Source organism: Astyanax mexicanus, chromosome 6 (assembly GCF_023375975.1).
Source record: "Astyanax mexicanus isolate ESR-SI-001 chromosome 6, AstMex3_surface, whole genome shotgun sequence".
In the NCBI taxonomy this organism is placed as follows: domain Eukaryota; kingdom Metazoa; phylum Chordata; class Actinopteri; order Characiformes; family Acestrorhamphidae; genus Astyanax; species Astyanax mexicanus.
The window spans coordinates 39272544-39297668 of NC_064413.1; the positions used below are offsets into that span (position 1 = coordinate 39272544).

General features: G+C 35.9%; 2 protein-coding genes across 5 annotated transcripts in view; both read left to right on the forward strand.

The window, feature by feature from the left end:
- The window catches only part of plekhg6 (pleckstrin homology domain containing, family G (with RhoGef domain) member 6), a 70404-nt gene that overhangs the window by 8675 nt on the left and 36604 nt on the right, over positions 1–25125 (forward strand). For 2 of the 4 annotated variants that reach the window (XM_049480653.1, XM_049480652.1), the window contains exon 2: positions 3052–3161. Coding sequence is in view for 2 of the 4 variants with exons in the window: in XM_049480650.1 (XP_049336607.1) it covers positions 23511–23657 (147 nt within the window). In the remaining 2 variants the exon portion in view is untranslated. Of the gene's footprint in view, positions 1–3051; positions 3162–21525; positions 21633–22602; positions 22684–23360; positions 23658–25125 lie in introns of those variants that run through there. The other 2 variants (XM_049480651.1, XM_049480650.1) reach the window with 2 other exon arrangements.
- tnfrsf1a (tumor necrosis factor receptor superfamily, member 1a) lies at positions 10071–18883 on the forward strand. The gene is made up of 10 exons (XM_049480655.1): positions 10071–10283; positions 12544–12658; positions 12802–12934; positions 14141–14269; positions 14406–14558; positions 14899–14977; positions 15234–15307; positions 15997–16148; positions 16619–16739; positions 17130–18883. The coding sequence occupies exons 2-10, from the start codon at positions 12593–12595 to the stop codon at positions 17417–17419; spliced, it is 1197 nt and encodes a 398-aa protein (XP_049336612.1). The 5' UTR covers positions 10071–10283; positions 12544–12592; the 3' UTR covers positions 17420–18883.

The window sequence follows — 25125 nt, forward strand, 5'->3', positions numbered from 1 at the left end:
GATGTTGTTGACTTCCTTAACTCTGGGAGAACCTACACTTTATAAACAAAACTAAGATTTGGTATTGGGACACCTCCTCATTCACTGTTTCTTCCAAAATCAAGGGTATTAAGAAGATTTGATGCTTCATTGTTGCATTAACTATCTCTTCTAACACGAGGAAGCTTTTTACTAGATTCTTCTAGAGCACTGCTGTGAAGATTTGATTGCATTAAGCTTCTAGAACACTAAATCTCCAGACTTTGCTGTACTGCATAAAACCACATTGTCTCATTGTTGTGTACTTGTGTGCCAGTTCTATAATGAGTTCTATAAAGCAAAACAAATTTACGTAGCATTTAACTGTAGAAGACAGATTGAGTGTATACGATTATCCTCGGTTTCCTTTTATTTCTTTTTAGGAATAAGGGTTTATCTACAGTTACAGTAAATATGAATTCCTACTCCAATATTTTGTGTCCATACTGCTGCATGACATGCCTTCATAGAGTTTGGCACAACAGCAAATCCTTTTTTTTCTGGTTGGTTAAAAGTCTGTTTCAGCTTCTTGTAATTGTTCAGAAAATACAAACGTAGAAAAATGTTAAACGCTGTAGATGAACTGGACCTTGTTTCAGTAGATCTGAACCGAGACCACCTCTTTTGGACCAATCTCTGATCCTTTGGTCTGGGCAGTGGTTCACAGCCCTTTTTTATACTTTCTTTACTTTGGTTCAGATCTGAACTCTAAAGTCTAAAAGTCTAGACCAAAGAAGGTGTGAAAGTCTTTTAAGTCACATTCCTGTAATATTATAAATCCTGTAATATTACACCTTTGCTTTTTTCACTTTAGATTTAAGTTCTGTATCTTTAAGTTTGTTAAACTTACCCACACCAAAAGAAGTGGAACCCTTGGCCTGATTTTGAGTTGAAGCCCATAAACAAAATATTTCCTTTCTACTGTTACTTAAAAAAAATACTGTAATATTACCTAAAGTTGTAACCTGTAACACGTGATGCTTCTTTTTCTTATGTTATAGATAAACATAAAATTATTGCACTGAATGCAGAAATAATGGTTAAAAATTTTAATGGTGAACATAATTCCACATCTTAGCACAAATATGATTAATTATAGTCAAGCTGGCATCCCATTGAACACTGTCTTCACTAGTTACCAGTCCATTTATTCACAGTTTTCTATAATCATTTCGTGCAATTTACTTGAATCTATACTTAACTTAAAATGTCAATCATTTTTTCATCACTTTATAAAACTTTGATTATTTCTATAATTTTTTAGTGCTTATCTAGCCATCGTTCTCTAGTCACTGCTGACTCTTAATGTTTTACTTTTCTGATGAATGCTGACTCACTAACTGCTGAAGGCAGATGTTTCATGATGACAGAGGCTTAACGACATGAAATAGATGTAGAGTTTCACATCAGTCTTCTTCGCTTCAAAGTGTCAAATTGACTAGCTGTCAGTGGTCTATTTCTATTTTCATTGCAAAGAAATGTGTTAAGTAGAACTTCCTGCCTGCTAGAGGAGGTCTAAAACATTGCAGTGTAAATATCAGTTTGAATTACAGCCTCTGAAGTTACATGCAAACAGTAAAATGAACATTATGACTGAATGCGTCATTGAAAAATTCTTGATTTGAAGCAGAACTTTCTGAATTATAATCTACGCCCACAAACTACTTTATACATAGCCCCCCATATGAACGAGAAGATGGCTCTTGTGTAAAGTGTGATGGTAATTTAGCTCAGCCTCTGACTGTAATATTCATAAACATCAGTAAATGAGGCCTTACTAAACCCACCGTGTGGAGCAGCAGTTTATTCACCTTTGACCTGTTTTCTTTACTGATGTTTTTATGCATTACTCTCCCACTCGGCTAAAGGTTAATGCCTTTACTTAGGTTCTTAACTGTTTGGGAGGTGGCTGCTAGTCTAACGTCAAGAGAAGTAAGCCAACAACCACAAGATCACTGGTTCAACTCCCATGAGAGACTGGCTCTTACTTGGGAAATGCCCCTAATGGCTCAGGTAGCACTGATGTGCTAGAGGTAATGTGCTGCTTCTGCATTGGTTCAATCTGGTTTAAAGTGACCTTATGTGAATTAAAGCTTCTTATACCTATGAACATTAATAGACCAATACCTCACTCACTCAATAAAGCATGTGTTGTGTATTATTGTTTTTTTAATCTTACACATTCATATTCATGTTCACATAATACCAGAATTGTGTTACATACATGATCCCTCTCAAGTCGTAATTTCTAGTGGGAAATTTGAAAGACAATTTTGATACCCAGGTACCCAGGAGTTGAGATGACCTTTTTTATTTTAACAATGCAGACAAGAAGACAGAAGCATTAGATAGTGCATATAATTATTTATTTTTGACAGTACAGTTGTTCATGAACATTTTTTCAGTCTGTAATTTTTGTGCATTAAACTTCTATTCATTCTATTCATAGCAATTTGGCTTCTTTGCTAGAGCATTTTCCCCAACATACAGGTAAGAATGAACTTTCCGTCTGCCATCAACAACATAGCACTTGTTGAGTGAGACGTGCTCATAATTCCTTTCTTTAGTGAGGAGTAGAATCTTTTGTAGTACTGACTGTATTTCAGTACAATGCAAATATGTTAAAGAAGCTTAGTTGGGACATTTTACTCAAGTTCTCAGACACAAGAGTCTCTGCACTGATAATCTTCATACTGGACTACAAATGTCTGCTATGTTCTTGCTGGAGTGTGGGGGGCATGAATCAAGTATAAACCAATATGGTGTCAGAATGGTATGTGTTTATGTTTCCCATTCAACCACAATCCGATTCACTCTATCTGAATGGAAATATTTATTTTGATTGAATGATGAAGCCGGAATAAAAATCTCAGACCAATCTTCTGGCTGATAGGTCTACATAAAAAATAAACAAACAAAACATCAACACAATAGACAATAAACACATAAAACATGCAATACCCTATTTAATTTACCAGTAAGTATATTCAATTTGTTATTGGACCTTTAACCCTCTCCTCGTCTTCTCCACAGGTTCTCCCCCCCTTCTACACAAAGCTGTGCGCTCTACTGGCCAGTATAAGAGGAAGCTCTGGAAGACGGCCTCACTTCCCCAAGGATCAGCACAAAGATCAGACTCACAGGTAAGTAACACTTGTGCACTTTTTACCATTACATTTCTGTTACCTACACTTTTTACAGAACTTTACAGGTCCCATTGTCCTTACACAGTCCTGGTGATGGGTAGACTCACTAACCCCTCCACCTGAGGCTATCTTTAAAATGTAAGGAGTAGAAAGTACAGATCATTGTGAGAGAATGTAAGGAGTAAAAGTAAAAATTTTGTAAAAAAAAAAAATTACTCCAGTCAAAGGCTTAGGAGCGGGTTTGACTTTGGGGGCGGAGGGGGGTGGGGGGCACATTTGCTAAAATGAATTAAAGCCCACCCTATAGTGACTTAGAACAACATTTGCGAAATTACAGTTAATAAAAAAAAGATCTGTACTTCTGTTTATTATTAGTTAAATCCAACCAAAGGTGGATTTACAACCTAAACACGTTACTCAACATTACATATACTGTTGTTAGAAAAAATTATACGCGCACAATATATATGACAAAAACTGATTTAAAATTAATATTATTATATATTAGCATGTCAATTTTGTTCTGTACTTATATTTTCTCCACTCTTAAAACGAAGCGTTCAGTCCTGTTTTTTTTATTTTGTCTACTAAAAAAAGCACTTCTTACGATGGTGTCTTTTTGTGAAAAGAATGTAACCTTACTTTTCATAGAAATTTTTCGCAGCAGTTAATATTTACTTTAGATAACCCAAACCCTCCCAGTCTTTTGGCAGAACAAGACATTACCCAAAAGCAGTTTTTATTTCAGTATATTGTTATTGTTGCGATTTATTGCTCTCATCACTGACCTTGCGGGTAAAGTCGGTGTTGTGCCGAATTCAGCACCCCTGCTACCCCCTCTCGGGAGCGCACACCTACACCGCACTTGATAAAAGCAGAGGTAATTGCTTTATCTAACTTTAGTTAGAAGCATGCTCCTGAGAGGGGGTGCTTTTCAGGATGGGAATGCAGACTTCAGCACGCTTTCAAAATAGAAGTTTATTTTAAAACAATTTCTGTTTTTTCTGCAGTATCATTTTAGGAGGGATAGATTCTCATGTATGAGAGTACTCTACGCTGCAGCTTTAAAATACTACATCTATGTCTTTATTTGCAATACGATCTAATTATACATTGCTCTGAATGAGAACTAGTATAATAAAATGTAAATGGTTACAAGCCAGTGCAGTTCAGGTCTCAGGGTCACCCATAGTGCACACACTTTTACTGTAATACAGCTTCATCAACTTCCTTCATCAATGGTTGGTTTGTAATCAAATTACCACAGAATCAGGCTAAACCAAACAGTAGCACTGTTTTTTTTCTCAGTAATCTCTTCACTGCTGTATGTATTTGTATAGAAATGTGTAGGTTTCTTCGGCCAAATTGCATGTTTTTAAATTGTCTTTATAACTAAGGGTGTCCAAACTGAATTATCACCTTATCAGTTGATAAAAGTATGCATATTCTTATGCTATGTTTAACTTCATTTTTTATGAATCTGTGCAGTTCTTAATGTTTTTAGCATTTTGTTACAGTTATGTTTTTTAAAGGTTTGGCATCCTGCTTCGAAACATTATCAAACATCATAAATAACCAATAAAATGTAAAAAGAAAGAAATAAAATATATCCCAATTAATGGCATTAAAAAAGTTAAATAGGGGATGGAGGAAAATTTTAATCCCTCATATCTGCATTATGCAAATATGCAAATATGTGTGAAACCATCCTGTTTGATCAGTGGACAATGTCTTACCACAGAACCACTTCTAGCTGGATAGTTGTAAGTGGTACACCACAAACAGACACACACACCACAAATAAGGCACCATTAAGTATGAAAACGAGTTTTTGGTCTTTCACGCTCTCCTCTCTGTGTAATGTCATGCTAGAGAGACATTTGAGGTCGCACAGGATGTGGAAGGTCAGGTCAGGATGTGGCCTGTGAGTTCAGGATGTAGTGTCGTCAGCTCTGTCGGAGCTCACATTAGCTCACGCACGCACTGAAGAACGGTGCAGGCTAGTGCTTTATGCTTTACTTTATTAGGAGTGAGCATTTATTAATGTTTTTTTTTTTTACGTTATCCCTACATGATATTAGAAATACCTGTACACTTACTAAATTATGCAGTGATTTAATCATTTAATTATGTGTTTAAAAAAAATAGGTGGGATACGTATTGTATTATACAACCTGTCATGTGTTCAGTACAATATGAAATAATGCAAATATTGGCTAGCAGGTGTAATTAATGGTCAGAGCAACAATTACAAAGTAGAAAAATTAGATCTTATTTGAGTGGCTGTTTTTTTTATTTTAACACTTGATTTTATTCAGAATGATGCAATAAAGAAAACACCCAGCAGACTGAAATGCTCTGTTAATGAGAGAGGAGGTCAGTGTAGAAAAGGCCAGACTGGTTAAAGCTGAATGAAAAGATATAGTGAGCAGAAAAGCATCTTTGGATAGAGATTTGTGCGTGTACTGCACCTCACGTACACGTCACGTTCATTTCTGAAGACGCAGAATATGTGAGTCAGTCGTCATGCGTACAGGAAAGCATAGAACTCACATCACATCCAACCTCAAGGCTGATGGTCTGTTACACCAAAATACCAAGTAAGGTTCCATTTCTTTTAGCCCAAAACAGAAAGCTGAGGCTGCAGTGAGCCAAAGACAAGAATAATGCAATATTAGTCTTGATTTCTGCTAAGAAAGGTCAAAAACTGGTGCAGACAGCATAAATATATATAGATCCAACCCGAAAGAAGGGGCCAACAGAGTTATTAGAACTGCAGTACAGCTTGAATCATTAATTATAGCATTAAAGTGCTATAATAAGTAAGAGTTGAGTACAAAAAGCATGTCAAGTAACACAAAAATATTGATCAGATTGATCAATTGATTGTTTGGATGTCATATAAACCTTCATTGTATTCAGTAACTCTCTCTACTCTCCTGGAAAAGCCTTTCTACTATATTTCAGAACATTGCTCACATGATTTAATAACATTCACTGACAAGAGTGTTAGTGGGGTTAGGATGTTGGATAATCACCACCCGACCTTATAAACCTCCATAACTGCCTAGCTCTCCCCAAAGTATTGGATGGAGCATCACCATTATTCAAAGGGGGTAGTCTTATTCTATTGGAAATACTCTTATCTACAGTTTTAGAAATGGGCTTAACTTTATTTAGCTGAATCCATTAATCAGAAAAGGTATCTACTAACATTTGGAAGTTAACCGCAGGTTTCAAAGGAAATGCAACTTCCTGTGATCACTGATTATTTACAACATTGCACAGATCAAAGGACCTCATTCACCAGTATTCACTTCCTAAGAATGTTTTTCAGTTTGTTCTTGAGAAAAAATAGGTTCATAATGTGCATTTAAACCCCAACACTCTTCACAGCAATGCTCTAATAATGAAGGATCACACTGTCTCCATAAACTAAAGAAATTCCAAATAAGAAATAACAAACCAGGAGTGAAAGTCAGAATCTTTGTGAAAACTGTTTTCAGAAGTTTTAAGAAAAGGCTTCTTTCTAAGAATGGCTGCTGAATATGGCCCCTTGTTCTAATAGAGAAAGCACATTACACTGCTTTAGTGTTCTAGTTTAGAATAAAGGGGCTTTTGTAAACAAACGTGACAAAGAGTTTGCAGAAAAAAATCCCCACATGTAGGCCAGACACCTAATGCTTTTTGTAAGTGGCCATGTTGTTTGATTTTTCCTGATAAGAGGCCACAAGCCTGATAAATCTACCAGTACAGTAAAGCTGTACGCTGTGTGACGCCTGCCTACTTAAAAGGGCTTAATAAACTGTACATTATCGAATCTTAAACTCATCAGATGTGAACACTTATGCTATAAAACCACTGATTATTTTTAAATGCTTCATTTGCTTTTCACTTGAGATTTATACCAATACACTTGTTCATTTGCTCCAACATAATGTACAAGTTTTGCTGATTCAATGCTGATCGGGTTGAGCATTTATAATATCTAAGAGCATTATGCCACACCTACCTGATAATATTTTATTACTAAAACATAAACATATCTAAATAAATACAACCCCAAATCTCAAAAATGAATGTAAATGAAAGTAAATAAGAGAATTGCAATGCTCTGCAAATTTCATAGACTCACATTTTATTCACAATAGAACATAGAACATATATAAGATGTTAAACGTAAGGCATTTCAACATTTCATGAAAAACAAAAACTCATTTTGAACATGATGGGAGCAATGCATCTTAAGAAGGACTGTGCAAGGACAGTGCAAGAAAAGGCTGGAAAAGTGAATGATACTAATAAAAAATACCCAAAGTGATACTTCATTCACTGCCCTTTTATCAGACATTCACAGCATCACATTTCTTGTTAAAGGGTCACTAGTGTGTCAGAAGTTAGGAGTGACCCCCATATCCCTTGCCCATTATTCAATTTTCTCTGTTTCATTCTATAGATTAACATTAGTAATGCTCAGTATTGCCCCTAAGAATGTGCTGCTGGCAGAATAATTATTGAAGGTCTAGCTGTTTTAAACTCCAGGGTTAGTATATTTCACTGTATCCTGATTAAAATCTAATACACATTTCGAAAATTAGTCAGTATGATGTAGAAGATATTTCATATCGATAATCTGGATATCTGTCATCTTTCTAAAGAAGTTAAGATCTTAACGTCTTCCAGGAGGCTTATGAGAGCATTCTGCTAGTAGCTCAGAAACCTTTATATGGTGAAAGGATTGACATAGAAATGACAGAAATTGGGGTAAATTGACTCATTACGCTTTAATCAAATTCATGACATCACTGAGCTACCACAGAATGTCATGCTTTAACACTCTGCACTTTCAGATATAGACTGAAGGCTCTGTGTTGTACCTTTTTTTCTTCAGTTTCAGATGCCATAATTCTGCCACTCTTACCCAACCTTTGGTAAACCATTATACATCCTGGCACTCAACAAGAATTAAGGAACCGTTAGCACCATCTGTTTGCAACCCTAAGATAAAGTGATAAAATAGAATATGATTTAAGAAAATCAAAGATAAGGCAAGGTAAATTAAAAATAGATAAGATTAATAAAAACTCTTCAGTATTTATTTATTATCTTGGTAGAACTTGGCGATATGGTAAAAAATATTATAACATAAAATTTAAATACATTTCCATGAGACATAATATTTCCCAATGCATTTTTGTTCAAAATGTACTAACATAAATATTGTGTATCTTTTTTTTTTTTTTACCATATTGCCAACATTTATGTTTTCAAAATGTACTGGAATTCACTGTAATTCACTTTGGACTAAAGCATCTGCCAAATGTAATGTAATGTAAATGTAATGTAATGTAGTGTAATGTAATGTAATTAATTTAGATGAATTAGTCAGAATGGTTCCATCAAATGTATTTTGAATGAGAAGTAAAGTTTAATAAAATACAAGCTATATACAGAACAAAAACATGAAGCACTCATTAAGCACTCAAATTAGTCCTGTTCCTTTAAGAAAGGATTTTTTATCTCACCTCTTTATGTGTATAAAAGGCATTTATCATAGAATTGGTCTCTTCCATTCAGTCCTCTTGACCATCATGGGCAAGACCAAAGAGCTGTCAAACATCAGGGACAAGACTGTAGACCTGCACTATGCTGGAATGGGTTACAAGACCATAAGAACAAAGCTTGGTGAGGAACAGGACACTGTTGGTGTGAGAATTTGGACAGTCAATTACCCTCTCTCTGGAGCTCCATGCAAGGTCTCAAGTCGCGGGGTAATAAGGATGATTCTAAGAAAGAAGTGAGGAGCTTATTGATTGATGAGTTAATGATTTCAAGGTAACTGGGAGCCCAGAAAATAATTAGAAACATACTTTGCCATAATAAATTTAGATTCTGCAGTGCCCACAAAGTCTCTATACTCAAGAAGGCTTATGTACAGGCCCATCTGAAGCTTACCAGTGAACACCTGAATGATTCAGAAAAGACTTGAAAACATGTGTACAGATGAGACTCAAACTGAGCTTTATGGTATCAAATATACAGAGAAATACTGGATATGACCCCAAGAACACCATCCCTACTGTCAAACAGAGAAGTTAAACATTGTGCTTTGGAGCTGTTTCTCTGCCAAGGGTACAGGAAGACTTAACTGCATTAAAGGGCTGATGAACAGGCCATATATATACTGTAGAATCTTTACATTCTCAGTCAGAAACTAAAGCTGGGTCATGCAAGGGGTCTTCCACCATGACAATGACCCACAATATTTGGCCATGGTAAAAATAGAGTGCCTTGACGCATGTGAAAATCTGCCTATAGGTCCCCCACACCTGGCAACACAGACTTTCTTATCCAATCACGTGTGGGAAAGAGAGAGAGAGAAAGGCGCCCACCTTAATTAGTTTTTAGTATGGGCAGGCAGAGTTTTTTTTCCCTCCTTAGAAGGCATGTTGAGGTGAGTTAATGTGACTATATATATATATATATATATATATATATATATATATATATATATATATATATATATATATATATATATATATATATATATACACATACACCTGTGAAAAAAGTTGCTATGTATAGGTAAATGTTTCAGTAAAATGAAAATTGTTGTTTTATTCTATAAACTATGGAAAACATTTCTCCCAAATTCCAAACAAATATATTTCCATTTAGAGCATTTATTTGCAGAAAATGAGAAATGCCTGAAAAAAAAGCTGCAAGGCCTTCAGAATGTTCTCCTCCACCAGTCTTTTTGGATCAATTAGGTAGGTAAAATCAAAGAAACTCATAAAGAAACTTATTGTTACTTAATAAGTTTCTTAACTTATTGTTAAGAAACTTGTAAACTGGTTTGGCTATGTCTCCCTCTGCTGGTCTGAGCTCTTTCCTTTTTTAGGTGGAGTATTTTGTAAAAGAAGTGACGCCGTCCGTTTCCAGTCAGGTCTGTCTCCTTGTGGCGGAGGAGAAATGGACCTCTCCGCTCTGTTTGCTGATTTTTCACTGTGATTTAATTTTTATCGACTGTATTGTGAACTTATGGCCGCGGCGGTTTTGCTCCTGCTGGATAGGAGAGCCCGCAGGTGAAGCGGAGGCTCGGCTCACTCGGTTCAGAAGGTAAGTTTAGTTTAACCAGCAAACGGAAACTAGATTAGAATCGTGAGCTGTGGGCGGAGAGCGACACCGAAAGTAAAAAAAAGAGTGGAAAAAATTATGTGACATTTATTATTATAATCGGTGGTTTGTTTTTAACAGCGGGGCGATAGTGTACACAGTGAGATTAGTGAGTAAATGTCTTAAATTTTGTGACTGTTGGTTAATTTGTGTTTGTTGGCGGTTTAAACTGTAAAACTGATCAGTCAGAAAGAAAGTTGCGCAACTCTTAAGCACTTAAACTGAAAGGGAAGCAGATTTCAAGGAAGTCAGACTTCTTAAGAAGTCAGACTTCTTAATGTCCTTTTATCTGTTTTAAATCATTAATATTCAGTAAAAATCCATTTAAATCACCTACAGATTAAATAGTACTTTTTTAAATTGGAAAAATCTTTTTTTAACAGGCTTGTCACAGTAAATATATTTTTGGATTAAATGATTACTGTAATAAATCTTTTTAGATCAGTTTATTTAACATTTTAATTGCCAACGTCAGGATTGTTCCGGTCATCATAACTATTTTTAGATAAGATATTGTCACAGAAAAAAAATGATAAAATATAGTATTGTTGATAAAAAAAGAATTAAACCATATATTATCGCATAAATAGTGGTACTAAACAATATTATTGTCATTATAAGACTATTTTATTTACTATTTTCTATTGGCAATATTAGGATTGTTCCTGTCACAATAACTACTCTTTTTGGATGATATATTGTCCCAGAAATTATTGTGATAAATAATGTTATTGGACCATTTTATTCTGTCATAAATTATTAAAATAACAGCACAGAAATACGTATCCTTCAAAAGACATTTTAATGCATAATAATAGTTTGTGAGATTTTATTAGCTTCTTTGGTATTTTTTTGGTATTATTATTCCTGATTCATATTTTTTTGGACCATATGTTGTCATAGAAACAGTTGTGATAAACAATAGTATTGTTGTTATTGGACGATTGTATGCCACTCATATACTTTTTAAATATCTCTCCGGAAATCTCTGGAAGAGCAAAATCATTTAAATAATAATAATAATAGTTTGGGAGATGTATGATTTCAATTCTTAATGCCTTTTAATCAAATTTACTGGTTACATCGTTAGTTCGAATAGTTGTGTCACAATATGCACATTTAATTTGGATCATATATTATCCCATAAAGAATTGTGATAAGCAATATTATTGTCACTATAAGACCATTTTATTTGCTATTTTTAATTACCAACGTCAGAAAAAATTGTGATAAACAATAGCATTGTTGTTATTAGACCCTTTTATGCTGCACCATAATGTTACAACTTCTAAAAGACATAATAATAGTCTGGAAGATGTATATGTATGTTAATGGAAATTCATACTGCCTTTTAAATATTTGATGCATATTTTGCTCAGGTAACTCACCTTTACCTGTCAAAGTCTGCACAGTGTATGCAGTAGGGCTGCACGCTTTTGGGAAAAAATACATTTGTGATATTTAATTGTTCTGCAATATATATTGCAAGCTTGCCAGAAGTCAAAACCTTGTAAAATTCCTATGTAAAATGAGAAGAATGTGGATTTTTCTTTAGTTTAAGCAGCAAAAATGAAATAAAGTGAATGAAATTACACAAAATATTGCATGCCCTGCGATGTGGCTGCATTGCGATATTGATGCTGTAATGATATATTGTGCAGGCCTTGTATGGAGACACCGTTACTGATGCATTGGCCACTGCACAACTGGCTTAAATATTGGTGAAATTAATTATTATGTAAATGAATACACAGGTGAACAGAATTGTTCTGCAAAAATGATTGATGTCATGGCCATATTTTGAATGATAAAAAGATAATGTAATTATTGTGTCAGGCCTGTTTAGGATCTGTCTACACCAGTCACCCCTGAGGTGGTATTGATCATTGGTACAGATGTTTGGTGATTAAGTTTGTACACTCAACACAACACTCTAGCATAGCATTGGGCTCTTTATGGCTCATGTGATGTTCCTCCAGATTCCCCTTCCTTTTTTTGCTGCTACTTCTAATACTGTAGAGTACTAACTGTGTTTTTTTAAATAAAATTCAGCTGGTTAACAGCAGCTACATCAGATCTTATTTAAATTTAAATTTAGCAGATATGTAGCAACATATAAGAGGCATTTGTTGTCATAAGCTGACTAAAATAAAAAAAAAAATCTCACTTCTCACCGCCTCCTTGCCCTTGTCTTTGTCTCCAGTGTTGCCTTGTACTCTCTGATGGAGTAAAAGTGCAAGCCCCATGCCACGATGGATGCTGGGCATGACAGAAGCAAATGGAGGAGGAGTTGTGTGGCACACACTTTGATTTTGTTGGTAAGAAGCCACCTAACCTAATATATACACTAGTGAAACAATATATTAACAATACATATACTATAATTACACTTCTAATGTTCATGTTTTCAGATCTTGTAATGTTTAATGTTCTTAATTTAATGTTAATTTCCTCCACACAGTTTGTTTTAAGTCTAACAGCAGTGGAAGCACTGTATGAAAACCCTTCTGGACACAACAGCAGCCAATCAGAAAAATGCGCAGATAACGAGTACGAGAGTGGGACTGGGTTCTGCTGTGACCGGTGTCCACCAGGTACAGTAACAGAGTCTGAGAATGCCGTAAAGGAAGTGGGCATGGGGTATGAGATAATCATCATGCCTAGGGCAAAGTCAGTTCCAGAGAAGAATTGAGGAAACTTTGAACAGACGTGGAGCGTTAAATGACAGTGTATGGTTACTATGTAGTCTGATCTGTTTGTTACTCTTCTATTCATTTGAATTGTCTGGTGTGTTTATCAGGGATGCATCATTATATTGGAGTCAAATCTGAAGATAATTGTTTTTTAAAAAGTTATATTTGAGCCCTTCCATTGACAAACCGTACGTCTTTGAATTCTTACTTTCTTCATCAGTTATTTTCTTGTTCTTGTTGTTTTCTAAAGTTATAAGTGCTGTGCTGTCCAAAATTAAGAAACACATAAAAGTCTACATAACATTTGTTACAAAAAAAAAAGCATTAATTGAATTCTCCTAAAAGAGTAATAGTGAAAGGGCTCATTAAATTACATTAAGGATTCATTTTTTTCACTTTTAGGTGACACTGTGCTAATCTAAAATGTTTTCATTTGATTATTTTATTGCACTTCAGCCCTATATAAACAGTTAACTATATCTATTTATGTTAAGATTCATCAAAAAATATTCTGTTCATATGAATATGTTAGCAAGAAAAATTTGACCTGATTTTCAAAAGGCACAAAACGTTAAAGATGGCCCATCTGTAATGTAATTATTAAAATTGCCTCTAAACATAAATTAATTAGTGTGGCCATATTTCAAGATTTTATTGACATGATTTTTTTAAGTGTGTGTCTGAATTTTGTGGTGAGGCCTGATCAATGAACTCTCTCATGAAGGTCATATTTGTGTAGGTTTCGCTGCACAGTAAAATAGTGTCCAACCACCCCTGGAGTAAGATCTTTCTGAAGCTATTTTAGTCAGTACTCTTGGAAAAGTTTTTTCGACTTAGAAATGTATCTATATATGTATACCTATGTTCTTTGTATAGCCTTATGCTTTGTGGGTAATTAAATATTTAAAGTTGCAGAGTGCTAGGCAGCTGCTTAGGAGCCCATGACTGTTAAAGGTTTGAGGATTCAGACTGAAAATTGCATTTCCTAATAGAAATTGTGGACAAGCAATAGGCCTAACAAGCTTATTAATGCTTGAAAGCTTGGGGATACTAGCTCAAATCTCTTGGTTTGCCTCGTGTTCACATTGTTTGCCTCGTGTTCCACAGGATATAAACTGAAGAAGCATTGTCCAGGAAAAGGTCTGAGGTCCGAATGTGACAAATGTGCTGAGGGGACTTATCTAGACGCTATAAACTCTTTAGAAAAGTGTTTCGCATGCCGTATATGCAAGAAAGGTAATGTCATATCTTTACATCCATTAATTCACTTTCTTGGTCCTAATCTATAGTGTCACTACAAACGGAGTACTTCTAACCCCTCTCTATACTGTTCTCTCTTTTTTTCATGTGTTCATACACCCTTCCTCAACAGACGAAGATGTGGTATCAGCGTGTACAATTGAGAAAAACACGGTGTGTGCATGTAAGACCGGATACTACAAGAAGGTCATAAATCGTATTACATGGTCATGTAAACCCTGCAAAAAGTGTGTGAAAGAGAACAAAGAGAGAATACGCAGAGAGTGTAAGTCTCTTTTTTCTCTTTCTTTCTTCCTTGCTCTCTTTCTCTCTCTCTCTTATTATTATTATTTCTGTGTTTCCCTCGCTTTCTCATTCTCTGAAATCAGATGACTGAAGTCTGAGTGACTCAGCTATGGCTTAGTGTGTGAGCTTGTGCAAGTTGCACTCAGACACACACACACACACACATACACACACACACACACACACACACGCACGCATGCACGCTCACTCCTTCACACTCCTACATATCAGCAGCTGTCTTTTTGTTTTAATGTTTGTAAACACAGTGTATGGTTATGTTTGTATTGTAATTGCAAGTGATGTTCCCATGTTTTGATCAGGTGGTGGGGAGAAGAACACTGAGTGTGAATGTATAGATTCTTATTACCGTGGGGAAAATAAGTGCCTCCCATGCACAAAGTAAGTAGCATAGCTCTGTATATAAAGTTTTTTAATTGATCGGTAATAAAATAATAAATAATCAATCTAGGGCTCTCTCTATCGATTATTGTAATTGAGTTATCCACCCTTTACGCAGTCATTTAATGTTAAACAGTTAATAATCAAATTAGTAGTTAAACAGTAAAATAATTTAGATAATAAAAATAACTAAATGATAGTAAAGTGTAATTTGAGTAGTAAATTTAATAAAAATGTCTTGGGTTTTCTTTTCCAGCTGCACTGAGAAATGCCCAGACTGGTGCTCCACGACCCCCAGGCCCCCCATCGGAACTTTCCGCCCTACACCAGGTCTGACACTAAGCACTATAGACTTCTTCTGTGGGGGGAATCTAGTCTTGCTTTTTCAGTATTATATAGTTGTGATGGAATTAAATTATATTTTTCAGAAGTTGACTGTATATGTACAGAATGATTAGTTAATAATGAATAGTTAGTAGATATAATTCAAATGACAAATAATTAGTAATTTTTAAATAATTAGGAGACACTGAATACTTGATAATTATTAATACAGTCTTTAGTATGTAAATACTAAAGTAGAGTATCAATCAATCAAGTAGAGTAAATAGTTGGAAGTAGGTTAGTAGGCACTGCATAATTACTAACTATTGAATAATTAGTAGATACTAAAAATTTTTTACTGAATTAGAAAATACATGTCTTATATTTTCTGGCATTCTTATTCGGTTATTATGTAAGAACTTACAATTATTATTATTATTAATATTATTTAAAACATTCCAGTAGTCATGTAGGCATGTACTGTAAATGAGTTAACTAGAGTCATTGGAACTTTCAGGCAGCCGGTTTCTGAAGGACTTGATACTTTGCTTGCTGAGTCACGTTTTGAATCACTGACTGAGCTTTGCCTCTCAAAAGCTGACCAACATGTGTTTTCCCTCTGAAGCTTACAGAGCACTCAACAGTCATCTTTGTGACATTTACTCCAGTAATAATGAAGTCATTTGTATCTTCAGATTCTTCACCAGCCACAGGTTCTCTGACTGTTATCCTGGCTGTAGTTTTGGCTGTGATGCTTTTGAGTGTGGGATATAAACACTGGAGAAAGCACAGGCGAGCATCACACAGCATAGAATCACCTGAATCCCACAAATACGAGACCAAACAGGTACGGTAAAAAAAAAAAAAAAAAAAAAAAAAAAAAAAATATATATATATATATATATATATATATATATATATATATATACATATAAAATACCAATACACAAAAATGAAAAATGAAGCTATGTGTGAGGTTGTCAATAAGGATTGTGTGAGGTTGTCAATAAGGATTCTGGCCTATAGAGATGCTTCTGTTGAGCCCAATGATAAAATCTCTTTTTCAATGCGTTTTCTTTTTTGGCATTGGCATCTTTTGGCATTCTCTCAATGAGCTTTAAGACGTAGTCACCTGAAATGATTTTCCATCAGTCTTGAAGGAGTTCCCAGAGGTGTTTAGCACTTGTTGCCCCTTTGCCTTCACTCTGTGGTCCAGCTCACCCCAAACTATCTTGACTGGGTTCAGGTGTGTGTGTGTGTATGTGTGTGTATAGTGATATTGACATGAACAATGTTCTTTATATTTTCTGCTCACAGCCCACAGTGACCACAACAGTAAAGGATGAGAATAGTGGACTGACCAGCCATTGGACGGAAAAGGAAATAGAAAAGGAGAAGGATCAGCTTCTACCGGACTGTGTCCCCAGAGAGATCAGAAGTATGTGTGTGCGTGTGTGTGTTGCTTGTTTACACTGTGGTTAGCAGCACTTAGCACTGTTGACAGATTTTCTCGTAACCCACCCCCCACTGCTCTCTCTCTCTCTCTCTCTCTCTCTCTTTTTTCTCATCCCAGTTCAGTTTAGTTAAGTTCAGTTTAATCCAGGTTGGCTGTATTGGCATGGCAGTTTTAATAACAATGTTGCCAAAGCAGGCAAATATTAAAGTTAAATATTTTGTAAAATTAAACCATTTATTTAATTACCTAGAGAACTAAGAATTATGCACTATGACTTATAACTACTGCTGAAAATATTAAAACAATATATTTATATTTCTCCCTCTCTCTCTCTCTTTCTCCCTCTCCCTCTTTCTCTCTTTCTCTATGTAGCACATGAATTCATCTACTCTGTGCTGGAAGTGGTCCCCGTCAGTCGTTTTAAGGAACTAGCACGGCGGCTCAGCGTTTCCGAGCAGGATATTGACAGGGCGGAACGAGATAACCGTGCCTTTGCTGATGCCCAGTATCAGATGCTGAAGATTTGGAGCACTAATGCTCCTGGCGGAGGAAAAAACATTGTACCACGTGATCTCCTGCAGGAGTTTGTAGACACACTGAAGGACATGAATTTGAATGGTTGTGCAGAGAGCATTGAGAACAAGTACTGCAATGAAGCCTAAACACTCAGGCACCTGTAATCCCCAGTATTTGATGCAGGAAGTAAAGGACGGACAGGGCATTAATTTAGAAATTCAGCTAAGCAATTTCTATTTCAAACTATGCAGAACCTGAAAATGGCTTTATTGATTTTTATAAAAAACACATTCTTTTGTACTACTTTACCACTGTGCCTTTTCCGCCAGTGTTTTTATATGGATTAAGGGTATTTAGAAGAAGCACACTAAGCTTTTTTAAACTATCTTTCTTAGGGATTTCAGTTCTGTTCTGTAATTTTTACAGTAATTGTATGTAATGTGTATTATGTCACTTTGCTTAGCATGCAGAAGTACCTGCCAAAATAATGGAAATAATTTTCTGTACTTACTATACAATAATCCAGTTAATGCATTTAACTCAATAACCAAACCAGCTTTTTTTTTTGCTTATATTGAGACATAATCGTTTGCCCCTTGCTTGGCAAACATTAAAATAACATTTTTTTAGATTTATGCTTACAGTGATCTATTTAAACTATTAAACTATTTAAACCAATGTTTGCCAAGCAAGTGGCAAAAGAATATTCCACAAAAAGCACAATAATACATTTGCGATGTAACATAATATTCACTTGAAGCATATATGGTCAAATTGTATGTATAATTTTTGATGTGGTTCAAACATGCTCAGACATCTGTTTTATAGTCTTGAATTTCCACTATTCTGCCAGTAACCTTAGCATTAATCCAAATTTTCTTTCTTTTTTTTGTGTAGTTTATGTTACAAAACAAACTTGTACATAAACATTTTTGTATGGATATTTTACTGAGTAGGTGAATTGGTTTGTATACACACACACACACACACACACACACATACACACATTTTAAAGAGATCAGTTCATACGTATCTGATCTAGTTAGAAGAACAAAGCTTGGTTACAATTTCTTCTCATTAATGCCCCTGACCACTGTGTGGACATAATAGTTTCCAGCAGCAGCTCTGGTTTGGAATGAAAGGAGCTGAATTCCATTGGTCTGCATTTCTCAGTCCCTGCGTCATAGAAGGCTGTTCCAAAGCAAGGATCCTTGGTATACAGCCAAGAAATGCAGCCAACATCAGGAGAGATTTTGAGGACACAGAAGACGTATCCTTCACAGCCCTCAGAACATAGAACATAAATAGGGAAAAAAGAATCTCAGCAAAGAAGTGCTCACTGACACAGATTTAGACCTAAACGTGAACAAAATTTGAGAGAAAAGTCTTAGATAATGAAAAATAGGAGCAAAACCAAAAGTGTTGCGTTTATGTTTTGTTCAGTGTAAATTTAATTATTTATTTGACGAAATGATCATGTACATGAGTTTCACACCACAGCCATGTGACATTTGCATGTGACATCCACACGAAGCCTCGTTGGACTGTTCCATAAGTGTAAAGCGCAGCTAGTGATTTGTAAGAAGAAGTAAAAGCTCTTTTGACATTAACTGCAGCGGTGACTCCTCTGCTTCCTCAATCTGCATGTCCGAAAATTTTCCAGTTAAGTTGCTGACTCCTGAAGTTCACTTTATTTAGTTTAGAGTTTATATTTAGTCAAAATGTTTAGCAGGATAATCAAATCTAACTTTTAATCACATTCCTACACTAAAATGTATTTTTAAAGGGTGGGTGAGGATTTTGATCAATTAGATTTTAGTCTGTTAGTCCATTTTTCTATGCCCTATATAGAAATCCTTAGTAAACAGGGGAAGGTCATTGTCTAATCCCCATACTGTACAGTAATCTTAATAGTGCAGGTTTTTACAACTTAGTACACACACTATTACTGTACCCTGTACCATTGCTACACACATCACTGCAAGTATATCAGAGCGCTGTTGCAACTTCCCTTACATTGTTTCACTACCCTTTCTGTTTCACATTATTTTATGGGATATTAGTGTCTTTTGGAATCACACACATACAAAAACAACCCAGTTCTTAGTATGTATATTGAATATTTGGTTATTAGACATTTTCTCACGTTTTACCTGAATTAAAAAAATCCTAAGTATTCATCCATAACTTCCTGTTTCACTTGAGTATAAACACAGTGAGACATGCAGGCCAAACACCATTAGTCATCCATCAATAGAGGAAACAGCACGGAATGCACACAGCAAATGTGAGAAAAAGGTTTTTGACCATAAGTCAAAAGTCCCTCTTCACTGGTAAAACAACAATCTTAAAGTTTCAAACAAAGCTGTGACGAAAGCGTATAAAGATTAAAGATGTATTAAAACATACATTCTAAAATAAAATAACATTTTATCTTTTTAGTTGTTCTTTAGCAACAAATGAGATTTTACTCATAGGCAATGCTTTATAGTGTTTCCTCATATTTATAAAGGTATTCATTAATTGAAGCGGGTTTTATAGAATGTGCTTTACTGTTTTTTTTTTTAACCCTGTTATTTTTATTGTATGCTGTATGCTTTTATTGTATTGTAAGCCACTGGCTGTCTTATACCAGTTATGGAAACTTAGAGGATAGGTTTAGAGGAGTTAAGTAGAGACTTAATAGACTTAATTAGGACCATAACAGAGATAGTAATTACAAAGTAATTTACACACTGTATTTCACAGATATTTCATTGGACGAATAAATGTTTTTTCCATGTAACTCAATTAAGTAATCTCTAATTTCTTGTCCTTTTAATATTTCTCCTACTGTGTCTGACATCACTAGAACTAGGACTGTACAGCCAGTGTGCGTCTGTGTGTGTTAAATGTGGAGGAGAGTGACCCCTGCTGTGCAGCACATTAAATCTTTCAGCTTTCAAAGTATTTTCTCTACACTGTCTCTGTGTCTGAATCTGTTTAATGCTGGGGGAATTTGTGAAATTAAGAACAGGCGCAGCACAGACCCAGGCTTCCTCTTTTTTTCAGCTTCACCTCATTGTTCTTAATGGTGCTATTACTGTGTGTGTAGTACATGTGTTTAAATATTATAAGTGGTATGTAGTCTTTCTGCATTCCTCATCAGGTGCATTAATACTGCTTTTATTTTTCTCACACTCCTGCGTCTTCTTCATCTACCTGCTCTCCTTCCTTCACACACCTCAATAACTCACCCTGCCTCACTTAATCACCACTTTCTCTCTTTTTCCATCTATCTCTTTCTCCACCTCTCTCTCTCCATTCTCAATCTCTTTCTTACCATCTCTCTGTCTCTCTTTATCTGTCTCTCCATCTCTCTCTCTCTTACTTCACCTCCCCGTCTCTCTGCCTCACTTAATCGTGTCTACACATCTGCTTTCTATCCACCTCTCTGTCTCTCTTTTTCTCTCTCTCTATCTGTCTCTCTCTTTGTCGCTCTCTTTCTCCACCTCTCTGTCTCTCTCTATCTGTCTTTCTTTCTGTCTTGGTCTCTCCACCTCTTTGTCTCGTTCTCTCCACCTCTCTGTCTCTCTCCCCAACCCTTTTCTCTCTCCATCTCTCTCTCTCTCCACCTTTCTACCTCTATTTCTCTATCTCTCTCACTTCACCTCTGTCTTTCTCATTCCATTTCTGTCTCTCTATCTGTCTCTCCCTCTCTGTCTCTCCTTGTCTCTTGCTTTTTGTACAATGATATTTAATCTGAATCGAATTTCTTTCTTTTTTCTTTTTTTCACTGCTTGTTTCTTTGTCTTTTTTTGTTTCTTTATTTTCCTTTTTATTTTCTTGTTTCTCTTATTTCTTTTTTTCTATGCATCTTTCGTTTTTATTCCTTTTACTTCCATTCTTCATTCCTTCTTGCATCCTTTCTTTCTTTCTTTCTTTCTTAACCTTCTTCCTCCCTTCCTACTTCTTTTGCTGATATTTTCTTTTCTTCATTTATTTCTTTTTTCTTTGTTACTTTACTCTTTAGTCTCACTCCTGACTGTGTTTGAATGAGTGTCCTCAGCAATCACATCCTTTTTATGGCTCCCCCCAAAAGTACCTGAGTACCTGTCAATCACCCTGAACCAATGAGATGAAAACACTTTGAAGCACACACCTTAACTGTAATGAACCCAACTGCAGACAAGAATCCAGTCCCTCTTGCTAGACCAGTTACAGGAGAGAGAGAGAGAGAGAGAGAGAGAGAGAGAGAGAGAGAGAGAGAGAGAGGGTTGGCTCAGAGACCGTGTCAGTGTGGCACACTGGAGCACCGAACAGAGAACCGGCAGATACTGAAGATGGCTAACTGACCAACATGGATGCAGCTAAATTCAGGTAATGTAGAATACACTCTTCAGATCAACTTTTTAGACAGGGCATGTGAGTGGGTTTGTGGGTCGTTTGTATGTGAGGGAGAGAAAGTAAGAGAGTGTAGATTGTTGAGGGGCCAACCTGTTTCTGTTTCTAAAAATCAGGCCTTCAATGTATTGCAAAATAGTGTGTGTGTGTATGAGAGAGAGAGAGAGAGAGAGACAGAGAGGGAGAGGCATATACAGAGAGGTTCCCATTTTCTGTCTGAAAAAAGTAGATGTATTGCCAGTGCGCTCTGTTAAGTGCAGCTGGTGTTTTGATAGGTAGTGATGTCAGCCGTGGGAGGGTTATGATGTCTTTTCTGTCTAGGCATATGCGTGTGTGTGAGGTTGGTTAATCATACATTCATGCTTTAATACCAGTATGTTCATATGTAATTGAAAGTGAGTCACTGTATTTTCACTTATGACTAAGGTCAAATATATATTAAGTTATAAAGGTTAAAGTAGCACAAAGACTGGAATTGTGCCAGTGTGTAGATGTGTGTTTATAATTTTTTGTCTTTTCTGTGAAATGCACTCATTAAAAGAAGAAAAAAAGATAGCACCCCAAGGCTTGCTGCTAAACTCTTTATGCAGTTATGTCTCAGGCAGATATGTAAAAGATTACAGGGATATTCTAATTAGACAATGGGTCTTGCCATAAAAGGGGAATACTTTTTTCCCCGCTGCTCTATTAAAAGGCTCTTAGAAGCTACCTTTGGGTAGTTTAACTCTTAGTGAGAGATTGTTGACTGCTGGTCATGCTTTTACAACATACCTCAAGATATTTCGCTAAATTGACTGAGAGAAGAAGGATTGTCATTTCAATGAATCATCCACCGTCTAGGATTCCCATCAGCTAGGCATTGTCGCTATTGATTGTAGTGGTGTCATAAATGAGCAACCTGTATTGCTACAGACAGGACCTGTATTGTCTTGGGAAATGTGTCCAGGCTCTGTTCGAATATGGAGGCCTCATGGTGTATGAAATAGTATGGAACACTGGGCCAACTGCTGGAGTGATGATCTGAGAAGTAAGTAGTATGATTAATAGTGAGACATAGGACACATTTTATAGCAGTATAATGCTCAGCCACACACAGCAAGAGTTTCCTGAAATGTCTTTGTCAGATTGCAGCACATTCTTGGTCTACCTGATCTGCCAGATTTATCTCCAATAAATCTCCAATAAATGTACAGAACCATCTGGGATGCCAGCATTGGCAACCTATGGGTATGCAGAATCTATTGGCCCAGCTGCAACATCCCAACTGTGCGCAATGTGCCACAATGGAATGTCATTCAAAACCTATATGCCTCTATTCCCATCCATATCTCAACATATCCTTCAGTGTTTCCTACAATCTAATATTGTAGACACTTAAATATATCATCATTACTTTCACATATATATAGCGTTAGCTTTCCAGCAGCTCCTTTCCAACAGCTCCTTTTTTAATGAGTCAATTAGTGTACTTTGCTTTCTTTACATTTACACATTTGTAGAGTGTAACATGTGATATACTGGTTTGAACTGTGTTCCAGTTGGTAATCAAGAGCAGTTTTTTGGCTGTTGTGTTAAATACCCAGCCTTAAAATCTACTTCCTCTGAAACCTCAGCAGTAAAAACTTTTCCCTTCCCAAAATACTGTCACCTGATGCCAATGGCCTGATGCTAATGTTTATAAATCATGTTCACTTCCTTCCCCAGATTCACTGGAAAACCCCTCTTCAGGTCATCTTGCTCTCTGTAACATAACTCAGCCTCACCTGACCATGGCCAGCTCTCACAGGATTAAATAACAGGGGAATATCCAGTGATGTCACGACCCCCGACAAAGTACCTCTGAATGCTCAGGAAATGAATGGAGTGATGGAAAAACAGAGGGAGGCAGAGAAAGAGAAGGACAGCGATGCTGCGGACGGACTATTTGCACAACATGCAGAAACACAGGCCAGCCACCGGAGGGCGACAGAAAAACATAAATACAGCACTTTGGGTTATCAGGTACAGGCAGTCCTGCCTTAGAGCCTCAGGGCCACTCACACAGCTTACACACCTTAATTACAGCCAGTCGAGCGATCATTTTCCTGACAAAGACTGTATTCATTAAGTATTTTAGTTGTTCTCTGATGTACAGATAGTAATAATGTGTTTTTTGGGGGCTCAGGACTCTGAGACAGGAAGTTCAATTGTCTAACCTTCTACTTCACTGTGTGAAAAAAATTCTAATGGCTAATAACAACAGAGCTCAACATATATTCATATCTAGCAATGAGTTATCAATACCATAATAATGTCTGGATGTATTGTTGAATTTGTGATTCAGTTACAGAGACTACACTGCCCTCTAAGAGAGTGTGCACAGCAAAGTATCAAGTCAGCTAGCCACTGTTAGCTACGTCCAGTTTCAGACACAAACTCTCTGTCTATAAAGCCTATTTTAAACCTTGTAATTCTGTATCAGAATTAAGCATGCTGATTTTCCAATTATGGTAAACTTAAACTATAGCTAAAAGGTGTAAGGCTTATTAATTTAATTGTCTGACCGTTTGAGGCTAAATGCAAAAACAGAAAATTGGAAGTAAAAACTCATTATTTATTTATTTTTTTATGTAGTTTAGTGTACAAAAAAATGTTTTCATCCATTTTTTCAATTTCAGTTGTTTCATCTCTTCCCCTCACAATCGTAATTGTAATTTCAGCAAAAAACAATTATACCCAATTTTCTATTTTCAATTTTAGCTTCAGAAAATTATTTGTCAGAAATGGTCAAAAATGGTCAGAAAAAAACTGCTTAATGTTACACTGACCCTAAAATATTTACGCTAATTATGAAGCAATACACATACGTACAGCTTTACACTGTAACAAGAACATTATAAATATTCCTGAGTTTTACTATTTCGTGTTGTTACTGTATTCTTGTTGTGTTGTCTCAGGGTCATGTGCTGCTAGTAGGCTAAAGAGATTGTAGAAGGGTTAGCTTGACCTTCACAGGATTCACAGGTGGATTTTTCTGAGTAAGAGGCCATCATAGGGCCACAATAATCATAGAGGGGCCACATGTTTATTAGCAGTCACACCATGTTCAAATACTCTAATGTAATGTCAAAAAAGTGTACACAATAAAATCTAAAAAAAAAGTTAATTTTGTGCCAAAAATTTTACACACACAAACAAAAAAAACAAAATTTTAAGAATCAAAATGAAAAAGTCAATGTTGCAAATCCAAAAGAGAAAAAGAAAATCAAATATATATTTTTAAATATACCTGGTTACTTTATTATTCTTTGCAGTTATTTAAAAAATATTTGGTTTGGATTTTGCAAGACATTTTTGTGTTTTTGTGATTTTATTTGAATTTTTGTGGATTTTGGACAGGGGCATTTCAGTGGGCCAATCAGAACTGCCAGTGCTGGTTTGGCTTTGTTTCTGATGTGTGTTTCGCTCCAGTTTGATGGGCATCAGTGGT